Source organism: Gopherus evgoodei, chromosome 23 (assembly GCF_007399415.2).
Source record: "Gopherus evgoodei ecotype Sinaloan lineage chromosome 23, rGopEvg1_v1.p, whole genome shotgun sequence".
NCBI lineage: Eukaryota > Metazoa > Chordata > Testudines > Testudinidae > Gopherus > Gopherus evgoodei.
In genome coordinates, this window is record NC_044344.1 from 14,486,605 (window position 1) to 14,505,085 (window position 18,481).

The following is an 18,481-nucleotide window of genomic DNA, read 5'->3' on the forward strand; positions in this document are numbered from 1 at the left end:
CCTTCTCCCCATCAATCTTCCTCTGGCAGCCCCCTGCTATTTCCCTGCCCCAGTGCCCTCCGCCCCACATCCGCTGCGGCTCTGCTCACTCCGCTCTCCGGCCCTCGCCCCACCCCGCACTCGTTACCCCGCCCCCACCGAAGCCCCTTGCACGGCAGGGGAGGAGAGGGCAAGCCCTGGGGCAACCCCTCAGCTCAGCTCAGCGCGCATGCGCGCGGAGGCCTAAGGGGCGAGCTGGGGCCGCGCAGGCGCGCTCCCGCGGGCCGCGCTGAGAGCGAGGCTGAGCCGGGCCGAGGCGGTGGCTGCGGAGGAGACGGCAGCAGAAAATGGCGGACAGGTTCTCCCGCTTCAACGAGGACAGGGACTTCCAGGTAGCGCCCGGCCCAGACCCCCGCGGCCCCTCCCCGGCCCCGCCCGCGGGGCCTGCCCTGGTCCCTCCCGCCCGGGGGCGTGTTTGGGGCGGAGGGGGGCGATCGCGGGGGGGGTTACAACCTGTTCCTGGCGGGGGTCCCGGGCTCTGCGCCCTTCTGCCCCCCCCCGAGCCCAGCGTGTGTGGGGGGGGTCCCGGGCTCTGCGCCCTTCTGCCCCCCCCGAGCCCAGCGTGTGTAGGGGGGTCCCGGGCTCTGCGCCCTTCTGCCCCCCCCGAGCCCAGCGTGTGTGGGGGGGGTCCCGGGCTCTGCGCCCTTCTGCCCCCCCGAGCCCAGCGTGTGTGGGGGGGTCCCGGGCTCTGCGCCCTTCTGCCCCCCCCCGAGCCCAGCGTGTGTGGGGGGGTCCCGGGCTCTGCGCCCTTCTGCCCCCCCCGAGCCCAGCGTGTGTGGGGGGGTCCCGGGCTCTGCGCCCTTCTGCCCCCCCCCGAGCCCAGCGTGTGTGGGGGGGTCCCGGGCTCTGCGCCCTTCTGCCCCCCCCCGAGCCCAGCGTGTGTGGGGGGGTCCCGGGCTCTGCGCCCTTCTGCCCCCCCCCCCGAGCCCAGCGTGTGTGGGGGGGTCCCGGGCTCTGCGCCCTTCTGCCCCCCCCCGAGCCCAGCGTGTGTGGGGGGGTCCCGGGCTCTGCGCCCTTCTGCCCCCCCCCGAGCCCAGCGTGTGTGGGGGGGTCCCGGGCGCTGCGCCCTTCTGCCCCCCCCGAGCCCAGCGTGTGTGGGGGGGTCCCGGGCTCTGCGCCCTTCTGCCCCCCCCCGAGCCCAGCGTGTGTGGGGGGGTCCCGGGCTCTGCGCCCTTCTGCCCCCCCCCCAGCCCAGCGTGTGTGGGGGGGTCCCGGGCTCTGCGCCCTTCTGCCCCCCCCCCGAGCCCAGCGTGTGTGGGGGGGTCCCGGGCTCTGCGCCCGTCTGCGCCCCCCCCCCGCCCAGCGTGTGTGTGGGGGTCCCCGCCTCTGTGCCCTTCTGCCCCCCTCTCCGAGCCCAACGTGGGAGGGTCCCCGCCTCTGCGCCCTTCTGCTGCCCGCAGCTCAACGTGAGAGGGCCCTGCTGGCCTCTGCGTCTTGTCCCCCGAGCACCTCTGCGCTCTTCTGTGTCCCCCCCAGCACCTCTGGGAGTTGGGGGCTTTTTAGTTACTGCAATTCCTCCTCCTCTGGAGCCCAGCGGATCTCCTCCTTTTCTGCAGAGAATCTAATGGGGCAGTGGCATGCACTGTCCTCTTTCCCCTTCTCCCCACAGAGAACCCAGTGGGAGGGGTTTGCTAGTTTCTGCGCCCTTCTTTCATACTGCCCCGGGGCTGGGGGGTCCACACTTCTCCCTTGCTTCCTCAAACTCATAATGGAGTTCACTAGTCTGTACACTCTTCCCCGGCTCATTCTGCACCATTTAGTATGCATGAGTATCACTGGCCTCTGCTCCAGCCCGCCTCCCCACCATCCCTTCCCTCTCAGGCCAAGATATTGGAGGACTGGAATCATTGTCCACTGCAGTGGCTTGGGAGCTCCTGTGTCATCTTTCCAAATCCTGGTTTTCAGTCCTAAGAAACATTGCACCTGTCCAGCCAGTGATTCTCCCAGGATGTAGCTTGTGCCTGCAGCAGGGGCACTAGCTGCCTGGAGAGGGTCTGTGTTGATGTGAGGTAGGGAGGGTGTTAGAAGTGATGCTTCAGAAATGTTACCTAATCTAGTTCTTTAATTATTTACTTGATCCTTTGTTTGGCTTTTTAGTATTTATATTGGTTTAAATGTTTGCTGCTGGAGTACCATGGCAGTGAGATGCTTTATTAATAACATTTTAATGAATTCTATACATAATCTGAGGGCAGACATTGACATTTCCAGAGGGAAGCTATCACTGGATATGCTTGTCTGTTGATTGAAGTTTCTGGAATAGGGGTAAACAATTTAGTTGTTTTTTTCTTGGAAATGTTAAGCATTCATGTACAAAACACTGTATATTAGCTAGATATCATTCTGAAATGAGCCTTAAAAATCTGTCACGCTTGCTCTTTCAAATATCTTACTGTTGAGCAATGTCACTGTGGAAAATATTGAATAATAAAACTAAATAGTTTGCCTGTTCCCTGCGTAAAATGAAACCTCTGAATCTCAAAGAAACTACTGCATTACTGCTGCATATCCTGGCAACAGTAATTTGGGTCAGGGGATGAATACTGGCACTGAATTTTTTTCATCAAACTGCAGGTCCTTTTTTTTTTTTTGAGGAGTATGAAAATAGCTGTGTTCAGGCAACCAGATTAAGAGGGATTTGGGATCTTTAGGTAACGGGCAGTAAATGGAAAATGCAGTTTAGCATGGGTAACTGTTAAATAAGTCTGACAATGGTAGAGAAAAAGAGAGTATACACAGAAACATTTATGCAGTATACTGAACATGAAAACAATGATTGAAAATCCTTGCACTTATGAGCCTTCTGTAAAAATGATACTGGGATTTATTAACAGAGAATTCAGCTCAAAATAAAATTACTGTGCTTTGTGCCCTAATGTAAAATATGGTCTTTCACTTTTGAATTCTCTTTCACTGGGTGTGGTGGAGAGTTTTTTGTGAAGAACGTGTAACCTGGGATTATTATAATTTTTAACAGTATACTTAAAAGCGAAAGAGGGATAAGCTGCCTCTCATCCTAGAGAATGGCAAGGTGACCTAATGAAAGAACTCAAATTATAAATGGGTTTAATAAAGTGGAACAAGACTTCAGAAATTTAACTTTGCAGGTGGAAGGAAGTTAAACTAAGAGTGGGTACAATTTAAATATTAGGAATTTAAAATTATTGAGGAATTAAGATAGAATTCTTTAATATAGCGCAAACATACTGAAACAGTTTAAAGATTGGTAAACATTTTTGTGAAGAGAAGACCTAAACATTGACAGTGAAGTTATTCAGAAATTCACTCATCTTAGTTTCTCCTTCAAAAACAACAGATTAGTATGTGTTTAAACTGGCTTTCTTCTTTGATGATTTTGATGCTGTTATTCATGATGAATGCTACAACAGATCAGGATTTCTAATGAGAGGCTGGCTGTTCAGTTTCCTGACTGGGTTACCTAACATTCTCATCTGCTTCTCAACTTGTTTCCTGCTTTCTTACAGAATGGTATTTACACTTCTATTTGGGGAAAGCTAAAAGAAACCTTCTCTGTTTCTCCAGCTGTCTTCAGCATGTGCTAAGGTCCCTAACCTATGGGGAAGAGCATTTTTTATTCTTGTATAAAAATTAATTGATTCATTCATTCCATAAAATTAACATTTGCTGCCATGTGTTAAACTGACTTTTAAATACAGTTTGAAAGTAAATGAATATATATTTTAAAAAGAAATTGGTATTATTGTTTTGCAGGAAATGACAATTGGTATTCCCTAGCGGATGCAGAATGAAAGATTCTGGTTTATAATAAAACATAATAATTATTCAAGGTGAATGTCAGTTAGAGAGCATATATTAACTTATGAGGTCATCTTTACATTGATTGAAGGTTCTTGAAATGATGTTTTGCACTTATATAATACTGTCTTTCACCCAAGCAACCTCTTTATAAACAACAAATCCAAACCCACACAAATCTAGTTAATGCATTATTAAGATAATGCATGTAAAAACAACCAGGAAATACAACAGTAATTCAGTCATACTATGTATCCTGTGTATATAATTGTATGTTTTACTAGCTTAACATGTTTTATGTATGTGTCTAGGAATAATAAGAATGGAAAATAAAATGTGCAAACCTAGTTGACTTGACTTTGCTGTTGGATTGTCAGCTCTTGCATTTTCTGACTTTTTGTGAATTTTAACGGTGTGTTTAAATGCTTCATTAACATAGGTTTTTTCATAATTTCCTTGTTTTCTTAATTTAAAAATACTTAATATTTAAACAATCCAATTAGACTTTCAAGTTTCTTTCTGGGGGTGATGGGTGGGGTGAATTTCAACCTTTTGTTGGAGGCAGATCTCTATTTATCTTTTGAAAACCATGTCAATCATGAAAAGTATTGCAGAATTCAGCCAAAAAATTGTTCAGACTGTAAAATCATGGGTTCCACAACCTTTTCTGTGCTTGCAGTTTTCTTGCTTTCCTGTTAAGGGAGGATTTTTGACATCAATGAGACAACTTCCTTCATGAAAATTGTCTTAGCAAGTCCTGTTACTGCTTCATTCCTCAGTTCTGGTCATGCTGGGGAAATGTGTAGTAATGTCAAAAAGGAGGCAGATCTCCGTTAACCATCTGCTAAAATCAGCTCATCATGCTCAGAAATCATTATTCAGTCACAATTTTATTTTCCTATAAAACTAAGAAAAGACAGTAGTCCTTAGTGAGGACTACAGCCTTGCCAAGTTTCTAGCTCCAGCCACTTTTGCTGCAGCCCTGCTTAAAAAATAAAGGTAGGTTAGTGTTGTTGTTACAGTGTGGTAGAACTACTTTTCCTAGCCTCTCCCAAAAATTGCAAATTGATGGAGGAATTTTCTCTTAATGCCTTTAAACTTTCCCTTGAAGGTGGTGGGTATCAGTCGACTGGAAAGAGACCTAGCATAGAATAATTCGGCCCCTTAGTTGGAGGTTACAGAAAACTGAGATTATGGAAGTGGACGGCTATAAAAGAAAATTATATTCATGGGGGAAAATGAGGTGAAGTGTCTTGACCAAGGTCACACTGAATTGGTGGTAGAGTGGGGAATATTGCCCAGGAATCCTGATTCCTAGTAGTTTGTTCTAATCACATCCCTCCTCAAGAATGTTTCATATGAAGATTTTTAGTCTTGTTTATCGTTTCTCAGTTGCACTCATCTTTAGTGTTCAAGATAACTGCATCTTAAGAGAGCACAGTTCTACATTTTTTTTTTCCATGAATTCTAATTAGGGTCATTCCAGGTATAAGATTGGGGTGGAGTAAACTCAGTAGAAGAGGAAGCAGTTTAATATTTTGAACCTTTTAATTGCAAAATATTCTGTGCAAAGTTACCTTGTAGTTGAGTATATGTAAAAACACGCAGTGGTCTGCACTTCCCTAATTTTTGATAAGCAATATTCAGTAATGACCTTAGAATCAAAAAGAGAATAACTTCCTTCCCTGATTACTGTAGTGTGGTAGCTAACTTAACTTGTTCTAAATATTCTCTTCAGAAGCCTATCTACAGTGGTTCCAATGGCCATTTAAAAAGTCTTTCACTGTATGTAGCAGATTAGTTTCAGGATCTGTGCATCTCTGTAGTGTACAAGTGGGTCTTAGTTAAAAATCTACAGTTTATTTTGTTGAGTTAGAAAGCAGATACCTGGATTTTTGCTGGGTGCCTTTGTGTGTGCGTTGCTCTCCAACCAATTTAATGTTAAACAAATATTTGGGGCCGAATTCTCTGCTAATGTTAGCAGGTGCAACACCATAGCTATCAATAGAGTTTATCAGCTAATACACCGCTACCTCGATACAATGCCACCCGATATAACATGAATGTGGATGTAATGCGGTAAAGCAGTGCTCTGGGGAGGTGGGGCTGCATACTCCAGTGGATCAAAGCAAGTTCAATATAACACATTTTCACCTATAATGCTGTAAGATTTTTGGCTCCCAAGGACAGTGTTATATTGAGGTAGAGGTGTACTAGCTGTCAGTTTGGCCACTTGTCGTTACGACTCCTGTGGTCCATAGTTGAGTTTGATAAAGGCAAGAGCTCGTTCCAAAGATCAAATAATCTAAAATAGGCATTGAACAGCATGGGATGATAAAAGCGAGAGAGGGGTCATGGAGGAGGCCCTGAGGCTTGGCTGTGAGCAGCTTATTTGGGATCTTGGTGATAGTCTCAAAGTGGAGCAAGCGGAAAAGCCACATTGCACAAGATACTGAAAAGAGTTGCGAGAGGAAGTGGAGGCAGTGGAAGTATGTAAGAGGGGATAGGTCAAGGGAACACTTAATGGGTTGGAAGAGAACAAGAGGGATACTCTAGAATTAGAGGAGGCCAAAGGAAGATGCATCCGACGGAGTGGGTATTCACCCATGAAAGCTCATGCTCCAAAACATCTGTTAGTCTATAAGGTGCCACAGGACTCTTTGCTGCTTTTACAGATCCAGACTAACACGGCTACCCCTCTGATAAAGGAAGATGAGTGTGTGAAAAGGAGCAGTATAGGAAAATTCTCTGTAAATGTTTTGTTTTTTTTTTTTCTTGGAAAGAAATTGGAGGGACTCTCCAGCTGGCATGGAAGTGGAGCATTAGATCGACAATAGAGCAGAGGTTCTCAAACTGAGGGTTGGGACCCCTTGGGGTTGTGACGTTATTACATGGGAGGGTCGCGAGCTGTCAACTCCACCTCAACCCCACTTTGCCTCTAGCATTTATAATGGTGTTAAATACATTAAAAAGTGTTTTTAATTTATAAGGGGGAGGTCACACTCGAAGGCTTGCTATGTGAAAGGGATAACCAGTAAAAAAAAAAAGTTTGAGAACGACTGCAATAGAGGGTTGGAGTCAATGAAGGAAGGGTAGGTAGCAGTTCACTTGACTTATTAGCATTTTACAATTGACAAAGGAACAAATGTAGAGGAAATCTGCATGGTCTTTAGGATTTCTTTGTAGATGCTCTACAGAGGAAATGGATTAAAGAGGAGGGTTGGAATTGGGGATTGTTAGATGCACAGAGTGAAGGAGGAGCAAAATTGTTGACTTGAGGGTGGAAAACAGCTAAATGTTGGAGGGAGGTCAGTTCAAGAAGGACTGTGCTGAGAGCAGGAGACTAATAGAAGATATTAATAGACTGGACGTTGTGAAAAGATAGCGTACTGGGGTGTGTGGGGAAGCAGGGTTGCTGAGAGAGATTGGTGCCAACTCAGAAATTGATAGATCAGAGGGACTATGGTGCTGGATGAAGATGCGGTTGAGTGACTGAAGTGATGGCTGCAGGAGTGGGCTGAGAGCTGATTGACATGGAAGCAGAAGTTTCCTGGAGGGGAGGAAAAGAAGGGGGGCAGCTGGTGTCAGGAAGAAAGAGCCAAGCATCAGTTGGAGGAATGATTGTGGAATGAGAGTGGGGAGGGAGGCATTGAGAGCTGCAGGAACATAGGGCCTGAAATGGCTCCTGCATCCTACAGGGCAGGGGAGTGAGAAGAGTAGGTGGGGAAGCTATCAAGGGGACTGAAGGAATGGAAAATGTAGATTATAAATTTTAATGGCTTTATTGGAAATAGGGCAGAAATTCCAGAGAGAGCAGGAAATAGGTTGGGGTGGGGAGGGGGATGACAGCATAGGCACAGTCTGGGATTCAGACTAAGAATGGAGCCAGTGAGCTGAGTGTGTTAGCAGAGAGGAGTCTCAGAGGTTTATCTACGTAATGTAACATAAATAATTCCAAGATGGCTATATATTCATTTAAAAAAACAAGGAGTCTGGTGGCCCCTTAAAGACTTAACAGATTTATTTGGGCATAAGCTTTTGTGGGTAAAAACCCCCACTTCTTCAGATGCATGGAGTGAAAATTACAGATACAGGCATAGATATACTGACACAAGTGGAGAACCAGTGTTGGCAAGGGGAATTGAGTCAGGATGGATGTGGTCCACTCCCAATAATTGATGAGGAGGTGTCAATACCAAAACAGGGAAAATTTCTTTTGTAGTGAGCCAGCCACTCTCAGTCCCTTTTCAAGCCCAAATTAATGGCGTTAAGTTTGCAAATGAATTGTAGCTCTGCAGTTTCTCTTTGAAGTCTGTTTTTGAAGGGTTTTTTTGTTGAAGGATGGCTACTTTTAAATCTTATTGAATTTGGAGGGAAATTGGACGTTTTGGGCTATACAAGTAGTATAAGTAATCTAAGCCTGTTGTTCAGAAACAGAGAGAGGGAGCCAGAGGAGCAAGAGGGTTTAGTGGGAGGTAGGGGAACCAGTCCGCTGAGAAGCCCAGCATGCAGTGCCTCCACCTGTGCATGTTGGGAAGGTTGTGCTGTGGGCTTCCTAAAGATTGCTGCCCAAGGACCCTTTAGGTGGAGGAAGAAGCATCTTTTTGTATGTCTTGGCTAGTAAATATCTAAATAACTCAGGATAATGCCTCAACAGCTTTTTTTCTTTCCTCTTCCCAGACTTTTCTTCCTTTTTCCCCTTTAACCTCTCTTCTCCCCTTCACTTACCCTCACTTAGGCATTGTCTGTCTGAGAAAGTTGCAGTGGTTTAACTAAAGATGTAATTTTAAACCAGTGTATACACCTTTGCAGATCTTCTGTTTCAGTTTGAGTGATGGTTTTGCTTAAACTGATTCCTAATCAATTTAAGCTAAACTAAAATAATCCTTTTTTTAAAGTAAAATAAGTTTCCAGACAGGCTCTTGCATCAGTTTAAATAAATAGTTTTAAAATCTTATTCTTAGTTAAACCACTGCAACTTTTCTATGTAGATAAGCCCTAAGTCATGCAGACATCCCACTTTCTCAGTCTCTCACTCAGATATTCCTGTCCCTGGGAGCTGCCAGGCTTTGGAATCATCTACTGCATTCTCCCCACTCTTGAGTAGAGACTATGTATTAAAAAAATTGATGAGGCAGTTTAACATAGGAGTGTCTCCACTAACCCCTGTTTTGACCAGACCAATGCTGCCCCTTCTCAGTAGCTGTTGCTGGCTGTGTTGAAGAGCTAAAGACCAGCTTGCATTCCAGGGTGGTTTGCTTTCATTCAACAAGCAGGAAACCTTGATTTAAATAATTGGTTTTTGTCTTAGAGAGACAAGATGGGTGAAGTAATATCTTGTATTGGATCAACTTCTGTTGATGGGAAAGACAAGCTTTTGAGCCAAACAGAGCTGCTCTTCAGGTCTGGAAAAAGTACTCCCAGTGTCACAGCAAAATGCAAGTGAAACAGAGTGTCTCTCACCAACAGAAGTTGGTCAAATGAAAAATGTTACCTCACCCACCTTGTCTCTCTAATATCCTGGGACCAGCACAGCTACAAATACACTGCGTACAATTTTAATCTTGTATCGCACTTACACTTTTTTAATAATTTTCCTAAAGAAAAGTGAATTCTCATTGTTTGGAAACATTAAAACATGTTGATTTGCAAATACATGTAGACTTTACACTGAATTTGGTACATTTTGCAAACCAGGAAGATGCACTAATTCTGTATGCGCTTATATAAGCCATTATATAGCTTAATGTATGTAAGTTTATTCAGATTCTTCATTTATAGAGTTTGTTAGAAAATGATAAATGCATGTTTTACTAGATTAATTTTGTACAGTAACTCCTCACTTAACATTGTAGTTATGTTCCTGAAAAATGTGACTTTAAGTGAAACGATGTTAAGCAAATCCAATTTCCCCATAAGAATTAATGTAAATAGGAGGGTTAGGTTCCAGGGCAGCTTCCCCTACTCTGCAAGCACCAGAGGTGGGGGGGGTTTAACCTTCAGCCTGCCCACTCCACTCCTTCCCCCCAAGCCCCCACCCTTGACTCGCCTCTTCTCCCCCCACCTCCTCCCCCTTTACTTTGCTCGCTGCATCCTGGCTCTTCTCCCCTCACTCCCCTCCCTTCTAAATGCCGCAAACCAGCTGATTGCTGAGTAGGGGAGGGAGGGGGGAGGTGTGCTGAGTCCTTGCTCCTCCCCCCTCCCTTCTACCTGGGGCAATCAGCTGGCTTGCCATGTTCGTGAGGCAGGGGAGGGAGGGGGAGCCTGCATGCCAAGTCCTCGCTCCTCCCTTCCCCCTCCTGCCTCCAAAATGCTGCAAACCAGCTGATTGCCGCCAGCAGGAGGGAGTGGAGGTGCACAGAGTCCTCCTCCCCCCTCCCTCCTGCTTACAAAACTTCAGGTTGTTTTGTAATTTCAACAGTTTCATCTTAAATAGGTAATTACAAGGTGCTCCTAAAGAAAAACTGCATTTTAAATCCATATTGAATCATAAGTAATTAGATCGCTTTTGTTATATTAAAATTCTCTCTCGTTTTAAGCATTCTCAAAATATAATTATGGTACATTATCAAAACTCAAAGGCTTGCTGCAGCTTTGACAAAAAAAAACTGCATATATTTTTTAAATTTTTTGTCTACAGGTATGAATTGTCAATCCTTGTACTCTACTTATTGACAACAGAAACAAAGCAATGTATTATAATAATAAAAGACCGGGGTGGCATAAGAAAACTAGCTGTTGCCTTCTGCATTTTTTTTTTCCTGTTAGAAAAGTACAAGTTAAACCATCTGGTACATTCACATGATTTCAGGAGACTAATGGAAAGAGAGATGTCCAATATTACGTGAGGCTTTAACAAAATATTTCCATGTCCCAATGGAATCTTTGCAGAGCTGCCTTTGTATTATGTTTTTTCTGTATCCACTAGAAGTTACTTGACTTCTAAAAATACTGAGTAGTTCTAATGCAGGCAATGGATGGGATACATTTGCCTTCATAGATTGAGTTTAATTTTTGCTTTTAAAGAGTAATATCTGTTACTCTGACTAGATGAGTGTTCTAGAAAACCTACTGTATATACTTGTTCGTATGCCAAATTTTTTAGTAAAAAAGGGAAACACCAAAGAAGGGGGTCGGCTTATGAATGGGAATAGAGAGGGAGAGGGAGCAAGGAGAGGCAGCAGAGCCAAAAGGGAAGAGACAGGACCAGAGTCTCTCTGCTTCTGGCCTTGCTGCTCTCCCTCAGCCTTTGAAGCAGCTGCAGCTCCGGGGCTGGCAGGCTGCAGCTCTGCTGCTCAGCCCTGCCCCCCCCGAGCACGCTGCGGCCGTGGTGCCCGGCCCGCTGGAGCACGCTGTGGCCGCGCTTCCCGGCCCCAGTCTGCTGGAACATGCTGCGACCGCACCGCCTGGTCTGGCCTGCTGGAGTAGGCTGTGACCACACTGCCCAGCCTGCCGGAGGAGCTCCAGTCAGGCCAGAGAGATCCTCCCCAGATAAGGTGGGAAGGGATGAGATGGGGAGAGTGGGGGAGTCCCAGGCTGGGGTGGGGGGTGGTCACAGGGGTTACTCTCCTGACTCCCAGCTTCTTCCCCCCCCCCCCCAAATTTCCCCACCAGTTGCTGTTTGGGCCTGTCAGGGTAAGCCGCTGGTGCAGGAACACTTTGTTTACTTAAGTTTACCTCCGTGCCTGCGGACACTCGAGGTAAGCAAATCATCTTGGCCCACCAGAGGCTTATCCTCACAACCCCAGAGCCAAAGTTTGCTGACCCCTGAATTATAGGTTCGGCTTATGAACGGGTTATAAAAATTTTCCATTTTTACTTATCCATCTTGGGGGGATCGGCTTATAAACGAGCTGGCTTATGATCAAGTATATATGGTACTTCTAAACTTTGTTTTCATTGTGAATTATTTCACACGTCTCTAGACATGACAGTTGTATAACACTGACACCACTTCTTACATCAGTTAGGTATTGGAGGTCTCCTGTCTGCCTGTTGACTCATTATGATCATACTTGGCTTGTGGGAGCTGCATAAAGCTCTGTTAGTCTTGAATTTGCAGGCAGTCATTTTAAACAGCTGCCTTGCACTAAACAAGTAATATGGCTGTGATGAAATTGTAAAACCAGTAGTTTTTGGTTCTGCTGTGTCTGTCATAAAGAGCTAACTAATTATGATTCACTAGTTTGTCATCTTCCTTATGTATAAATCATTCCAAAAACCACTTTGAAGAGGGCTTCACATATAATAGAGCTCATATATTCACTGTGGGCATCTCCAACTTTGTTTTCCATTATAAGCCCCTGTTTTCCATTGCTTATATCCTTACCACTCTTTAAGCAGGAATTTTCCATACTTGCTGTCTGCCTTAGAGCTCTCTGACTATTTAAAAAAAGGTTTCACCCCCTTGTAACTCTGCTCTCCTTGACACAGATCCTATCTCTTCCGTAGGATCAGAAGAAAGTTACCTGTGTATCATGCATCAAAAGTATATACAGTTGTTCTGAGGTCCCTAAGGAAGTGAGAGATAGACCAGTTGAAAATCTCTGGGTAATGATAAAAAAGGGAGGTGACCACCATATCAGGAAAAGGAGGGGGATGAGGCAGAAATAACCATAAGAGAAGATATGGTAGTAATGGGGGACTTTACCTACTTATGATATCAGTTAGAAAAGTCATAGGGCAAAAAGACAAAATTTGCAGTAAGTTCTTGGTATGCATTGGGGATAACTTTTTGTTTCAGAAAGTGGAGGTGGTAACCAGGGGACCACCATTTTAGACTTGATTGTGACCAAGAGGGAAGAATTGGTTGTGACTTCTGAAGGTGGAAGGTAATTTGGGTGAAAGAGATCATGCAATGATGATTTTATGATTTCTAAGAAAAGGAAGGAGTGAGAGCAGCAGAATAAGAACAGTGGACTTCTAAACAGCAAAATCAGAGAACTGATAGGTAAGGTCCCATTGGCAGAGCTTCAAAGGGGAAAAAGGAGTTCAGGGAGATTGCAGTTATGCCTTTAATACTGTTTACTTGAGAAACTGCCAACTATCCTGATGCAAAGAAAAGATAAGAATAGTGAGAGGCAATTATGGTTCCCTCAGGAGCGTTGCAATGACCTGAAATTAAAAAAGGAATCCTATGAGAAGTGGACAAGGACAAATAGCTAAGGAGGAAGTCAAGAGTAGCAGAAGCATGTAGGGAGAGTAGCAGAAGCATGTAGGGAAAAAATCAGAAAGGCTGAGGCATCAAATGAGTTACACCAGAAAGGGACATAAAAGGCAGTAAGAAGATGTTCTTTAAAAACATTAGGAACCCAAAGAAAGGACAAAAGAAAATGTCGGTCTTCTACTATGCTGAGGAGAAGAAAGGGGAGCTAATTGATGACATCAAAAAGGCTGAGGTGCTTAATGCCTATTTTGCTTGTCTTCACTGAAAAGGTTAAAGGTGACCACATACTCAACAATGAATGATAACGGGGGAAAGAATGCAAGCCAAAATAGGTAAAGAACAGGTTAAAGATTATTTAGGTAAGTTAAATGTATTCAGGACAGTGGGACCTGATGAAATTCATCCTAGGTTACTCAAGGAACTAACTGAAGCAATCCTGGAACCGTAAGTAATTACTGTATATACTCGTTCATTAGCCCGTTCATTATAAGACAACCCCCCACAAGATGGATAGGTAAAAATAGCAAAAACTGTATGACCCTTTCATAAGCTGACCCTATATTTCAGGGGTTGGAAAACTTTGGCTCCCAGCCTGTCAGGGTAAGCCGCTGGGGGGGTTGGGATGTTTTGTTTACCTGGAACATCTGCAGGCATGGAGCCCCTCAGCTCCCTGTGGCCGCAGTTTTGCTGTTCCCAGCCAGCACATCCCTTGGCCCATGCCATTTCCCACAGCCCCCATTGGCCTGGAGCAACAAACCACGGCCAATGGGAGCCACGATTGGCTGAACCAAACTGGCCCAGCCCGCTAGGGTGCTTGCCCTGTGAACCGTGTGCCAAAGATTGCTGATCCCTGCCATAGAATTTAAAACCATCAAATTTTGTTGTAGACCCGTTTATAAGCTGACCCTCACTCTTTGATGCGTCAATTTTTTACCAAAATATTCGGCTTATGAACAAGTATATACAGTAGTTGCAAAGTTACCAACAATGAATTAGAATCAGCATCTCTTTGAGAAAGTAACTATAAATTACTAAAATAGATTGTTTAAAAATCAAGGTTTCCTCCTTGCTGATTTAAGTGATGTTTGAAATTGGTGATTTAAATCCATTCACCGTGGTGCCTAGTCCCATGAAAGTCAATAGGACTTGTGCTAAAACTGAGTGTGTGCCGTAATACCATGTTGAACCAAGACCTAAAGCAGTAATGGATGTAAAGGAGATTCCTACACTGAGCCATTCATTTTAGGTGACAAATCTGAGGAACAGTCCCAGATTGAGGTGTCAGTAGAGAAGGTTTTGGAACAAATTGACGAATTAAGCAATAAGTCACCAGGACAGATGGTGTCACCCAAGAGTCCTGAAGGAATTCATATGAAATTGCAGAGCTACTAACTGTGGTATGTAACCTGTCTCTTAAATCAACCTTTATACCAGTTTAATGGAGGGTAGCTAATGTAATGCCTGTTTTTTAAAAAGGCTACAGAGGCAATCCTGGCAATTTGCAGGCCAGTAAGTCTATCAGTACCATGCAAATTGGTTGAAACGACAGTAAAGAACAGAAATATCAGATGCTTGAATGATGCGAGGACACTTAATGATGTGATGAACCCTCAAAGAGGAAGAGGACACGCTGAGGAAGAGTCAGAACGGAAATCATGCCTCACCAATCTATTAGAATTCTTTGAGAGAGTCAAACATGAATAAGAGGGGACCGGTGTACTTGGACTTTCAGAAAGCCTTTGACAAGATTGCACACCAAAGGCTCTTTGGTGTGCAATCTTGTCAAAGCATTCAGTCATTGGAGATCCTGTCATGCATCAGTAACTGCTTAAAATATAGGAAACAAAGGATAGGAATAAATGGTCAGTTTTCACAATGAAGAGAGGCCAATAGCGTGGTCCCTCAAGGATCTGTACTGGGACCTGTGCTGTTCAATATAGTTATAAATGATCTGAAAAAGGGAGTAAACAGCATGGTGGCAAAGTTTGCAAACAACAAAAAATTACTCAAGATAGTTAAGTCCAAAAATGACAGATGAAGTTCAGTGTTGATAAATGCAAAGTGATGTACGTTGGAAAACACAATCCCAACTACACAAAAAAAAACCCTTGGGTTTTAACTGCCATATTTGGGGTTAGGAAAGAATTTTCCCCCAGGACAGATTGGCAGAGACCCTTGGAGTTTTTCACTTTCTTCTGCAGCATGGGCACAGGTCACTTGCAAGTTTAAACTAAAGTGAATGGTGGGTTCTCTGTAACTTGTACGTCTTTAAATCATGATTTGAGGACTTCAGTAACTCAGCCAGAGGTTAGGGGCATTGTGCAGGAGATGGTGGGTGAAGTTCTATGCCCCCAATGTGCAGGAGTTCCCTTCTGGTCTTAAAGTCTGTGTTTATGAAAATGCCAGACAGGAGAAGGGATAAGAAAGAGTTGGATGGTAGGACATTTCATCAAATGAGTTCTGGAATATTTTACTCTAGGTATAGAATCCTAGAGCCATTGTAGTTGGTGCGAATTTTGCCATTGCTTTAATGGGACCACAATGTCACTCTAGATTTTCAGATTAATGATCTTTATAATAAGAGGAAGTTTGGGATTAGGACTTGGTTGCTATGAGTGGAATGACATTTTTATATACAGCCTTTATTTTGTGACTTAGAGCTCATTTAAAGTGAAGCTTTAGTCAGTGGTAATTAATTGGCACTATGAAATAGGAAGAGCTTCCTTTGTGACACAGCTTGAGTCCACAAAAGATATGGAAAGAATTCAGATAAAATGTGGTCAATTTAATGTTTCCTTTTTCCAGGTTGCAATAAATGTCAATTATTCTGCACGTGTGTAAATTGTTTATGGTATAATTGTGTACTTCCATTAAAGATTTAATGTTACAATATTTGATGTCTGTGACTGATTCTAGACACTAAAAACAGAAGTATAAAATATATCAGTGTAATGTGCCATATAGAAGGGTTTTGGACATAAAAAACAGATTAAAAGGTTGATTCCTCCCCCCCCCCCACACCCAAAGTCAATAGAAAGAGTATTCCACCAACTCCAAGGGCTGTTGAGGGAAAGAGATGAACAATGCTGCTTCTACTCTTGCCAACTCCAAGCTCCAAAGGCACTGTAAGATCTAAGGCAATGAGTATTTCGTTATCTAGGAGTTCAAGAAGATCCTGTCCATTAAAAGCTTCAAATATTAATGGGTAACAGTCATCTTAAAAATTACACTTCGGTTTGATTTAACTTGTTTTATAATTAGTAGGTAACAGCTGGGGTTATTGCAACTAAGATTAGACTAGTATTTTTCTTTTTCATCTTATTTGATTAGTATATTTGACAACACTGTCTGCATAGCCGATGTTTCCCATGTTCTTATGAGCCTTTCACACAGCTGCAGGTGGAGGGACATTTTTAATTGTAGGAAAATGTAGTTGGAAGGCCTCAAATTGGCAGGGAAGTTCTTTTGAAATTGGCTACATTTCAAGTTGACAGGGCCCCTTTATAACCAAAATGTTACACTTTATCCAATCCATGTCTTGGCAGGCAGGCAATATAGTCATCCAATGGAAGTAAAGAACCTATATGGACTGTGTCTGTTGTATGTAAGAATAATTTTAATTTTACTGTGATTTTTATCCTATATTATTTCCTCCAACCCAGTGTTTCTTATGATCAGAATTTTCACTTACTTTACTAAAAGTAGCATGTGGTGTCAGTTTAATTGTCTGGCATTCTTAAACCTTGCTAGTTTATGAAGATCTTCAGTCCAGCATACCTAGGATTACATCGGACTGACATTTTTATGTCCTAATTATTGGAGTCTTATTTAATTAGTTGATTTCTTTTGCTATCTAATATGAGTTTGGGGCTCAATTTATATTGAGAGAGGGAATTGCATAGTTTTGGGAAATGTCTTGATTACCATAGAGAAATAACAAAAATATTCTTCTGCAGGGTAATCACTTTGATCAGTATGAAGAAGGACACTTGGAGATTGAACAAGCATCTCTAGACAAGCCAATAGAATCGGTAAGATACACATATCACCATTGGCCCACCAGCAAATTAAACAGTGATCGGATGGGACTTGATGTGAATGCAGTTAAATTTGACAGGACCAGGCACTAGTGTGTAAATAGTTGTTCAGGGATATTCTTTTCTAATATGCTTGCATGTCCTGCATTAATGTAAAGTGGGCCGGGGCTTTAAGCTTTAAATAGTAATTTTTATAATCTAGGTTACTATAAAAATAGATAAGCTTGATATTTGAGAAACTATTTGAAATAATACATTATTTATGGAAAGTTAGTTTGCTAAATATTAATACATTTTGTTGAGAAGTTAGTTTATTTTTGTGAACCTAATGAAACAGAGGAGTAAAATGTATTTTGATCCTTTTAGCTTACATTTCCTGAATAGTGAGATCATCAACTAGTGTGTATAACAACTTAATAAATGCTAGAACTACCAGTAGCAGTGAAGAGAACTGAATTTTAATTAATATGCTTCAGTAATGATAAAACCTGCCTGTAAAATTATATTTCACATGAACTACACAGAATGTTGTTTTAAAAAGTAATTTTATTTTGTTGAATTAGATATGGCAATTAATAATATCAGACTGTAGAATGGGGAAAGGTAGCTTTTTTGGGTAGCTTTTCTTTTAAGCTTCTGAATCTTTTAACTTTGCACAGTATCACTTGCTAGTCTCAGACGTACAGTAATATTTCTTATTATGCTGCCTAAATTATCATTTATAGTCTTAGTGGTGTGAAACCTGTGATGGAAAAATAAGGGGAAGCTTAGTGGTGGTCTGATTTAGGCTAGATTTTTATTAAAGATTAGCACTTTTCAGATAGCTTTTTCCCTGATAAAACTAAAATTGACTCTGAAGTTTCATCACGTTAGTGTCCTCTTTTTAAACTATAGTGTTAGCAAAGGATCAATATATATTTGCATCCTGTGTAGGTTGGTGTTGTGTGTGTCTGTGTGCGTGTTTAGATGTTTACAGAAATTTACACAACTTGGGGTGTTCGACATTTTTCTTCCGCAGCAGTTGGCCCATATTAGCTAAGCAGCCATGATCTGGTTTGTATTGCACGGTCTGCCTTTTTTAATTTCTTTAGGGTTTCCTTTCTTCCTTCTTATTTCTGTTCTTCTGGTTCAGTGAACACTGCATATAGTACCTATTGTCTTAATGTGCTGGCATGATGCTAGATTTAGGCATGGCAGTAATTGATGACGCATGAGATAATGCTGCAGAGGGGGGAATTTGCATTTGATGTTCTGCTGAATAGTTCAATCTTGTGTTGTGACATGAGAATCTTAACTGACATGCCAAGCCTACTTCCCTATGTAAATGTCATGAGAAATAGCTAGAGTTGGCATCTATTCCATACCACATTGGGGATTATCAGATTATTCAGATGTTATCTACAGGTTAGACCAAGATCTTATTTTTACAAATATTTGTTTTCCCAGAATAGAGGAACAAAGC

The 18,481-nt window shown here is 43.0% G+C and overlaps 1 protein-coding gene across 7 annotated transcripts in view; it reads left to right on the forward strand.

The window, feature by feature from the left end:
* The first annotated feature begins 252 nt into the window (after nt 1–252).
* Nucleotides 253–18,481, forward strand: part of GPATCH8 (G-patch domain containing 8) — an 86,419-nt gene continuing 68,190 nt past the window's right edge. For 4 of the 7 annotated variants that reach the window (XM_030541658.1, XM_030541660.1, XM_030541657.1 and 1 more), the window contains exon 1: nt 16,936–17,013. Coding sequence is in view for 2 of the 7 variants with exons in the window: in XM_030541655.1 (XP_030397515.1) it covers nt 327–371; nt 16,939–17,013 (120 nt within the window). In the remaining 5 variants the exon portion in view is untranslated. Of the gene's footprint in view, nt 372–16,935; nt 17,014–18,481 lie in introns of those variants that run through there. The other 3 variants (XM_030541655.1, XM_030541656.1, XM_030541659.1) reach the window with 2 other exon arrangements.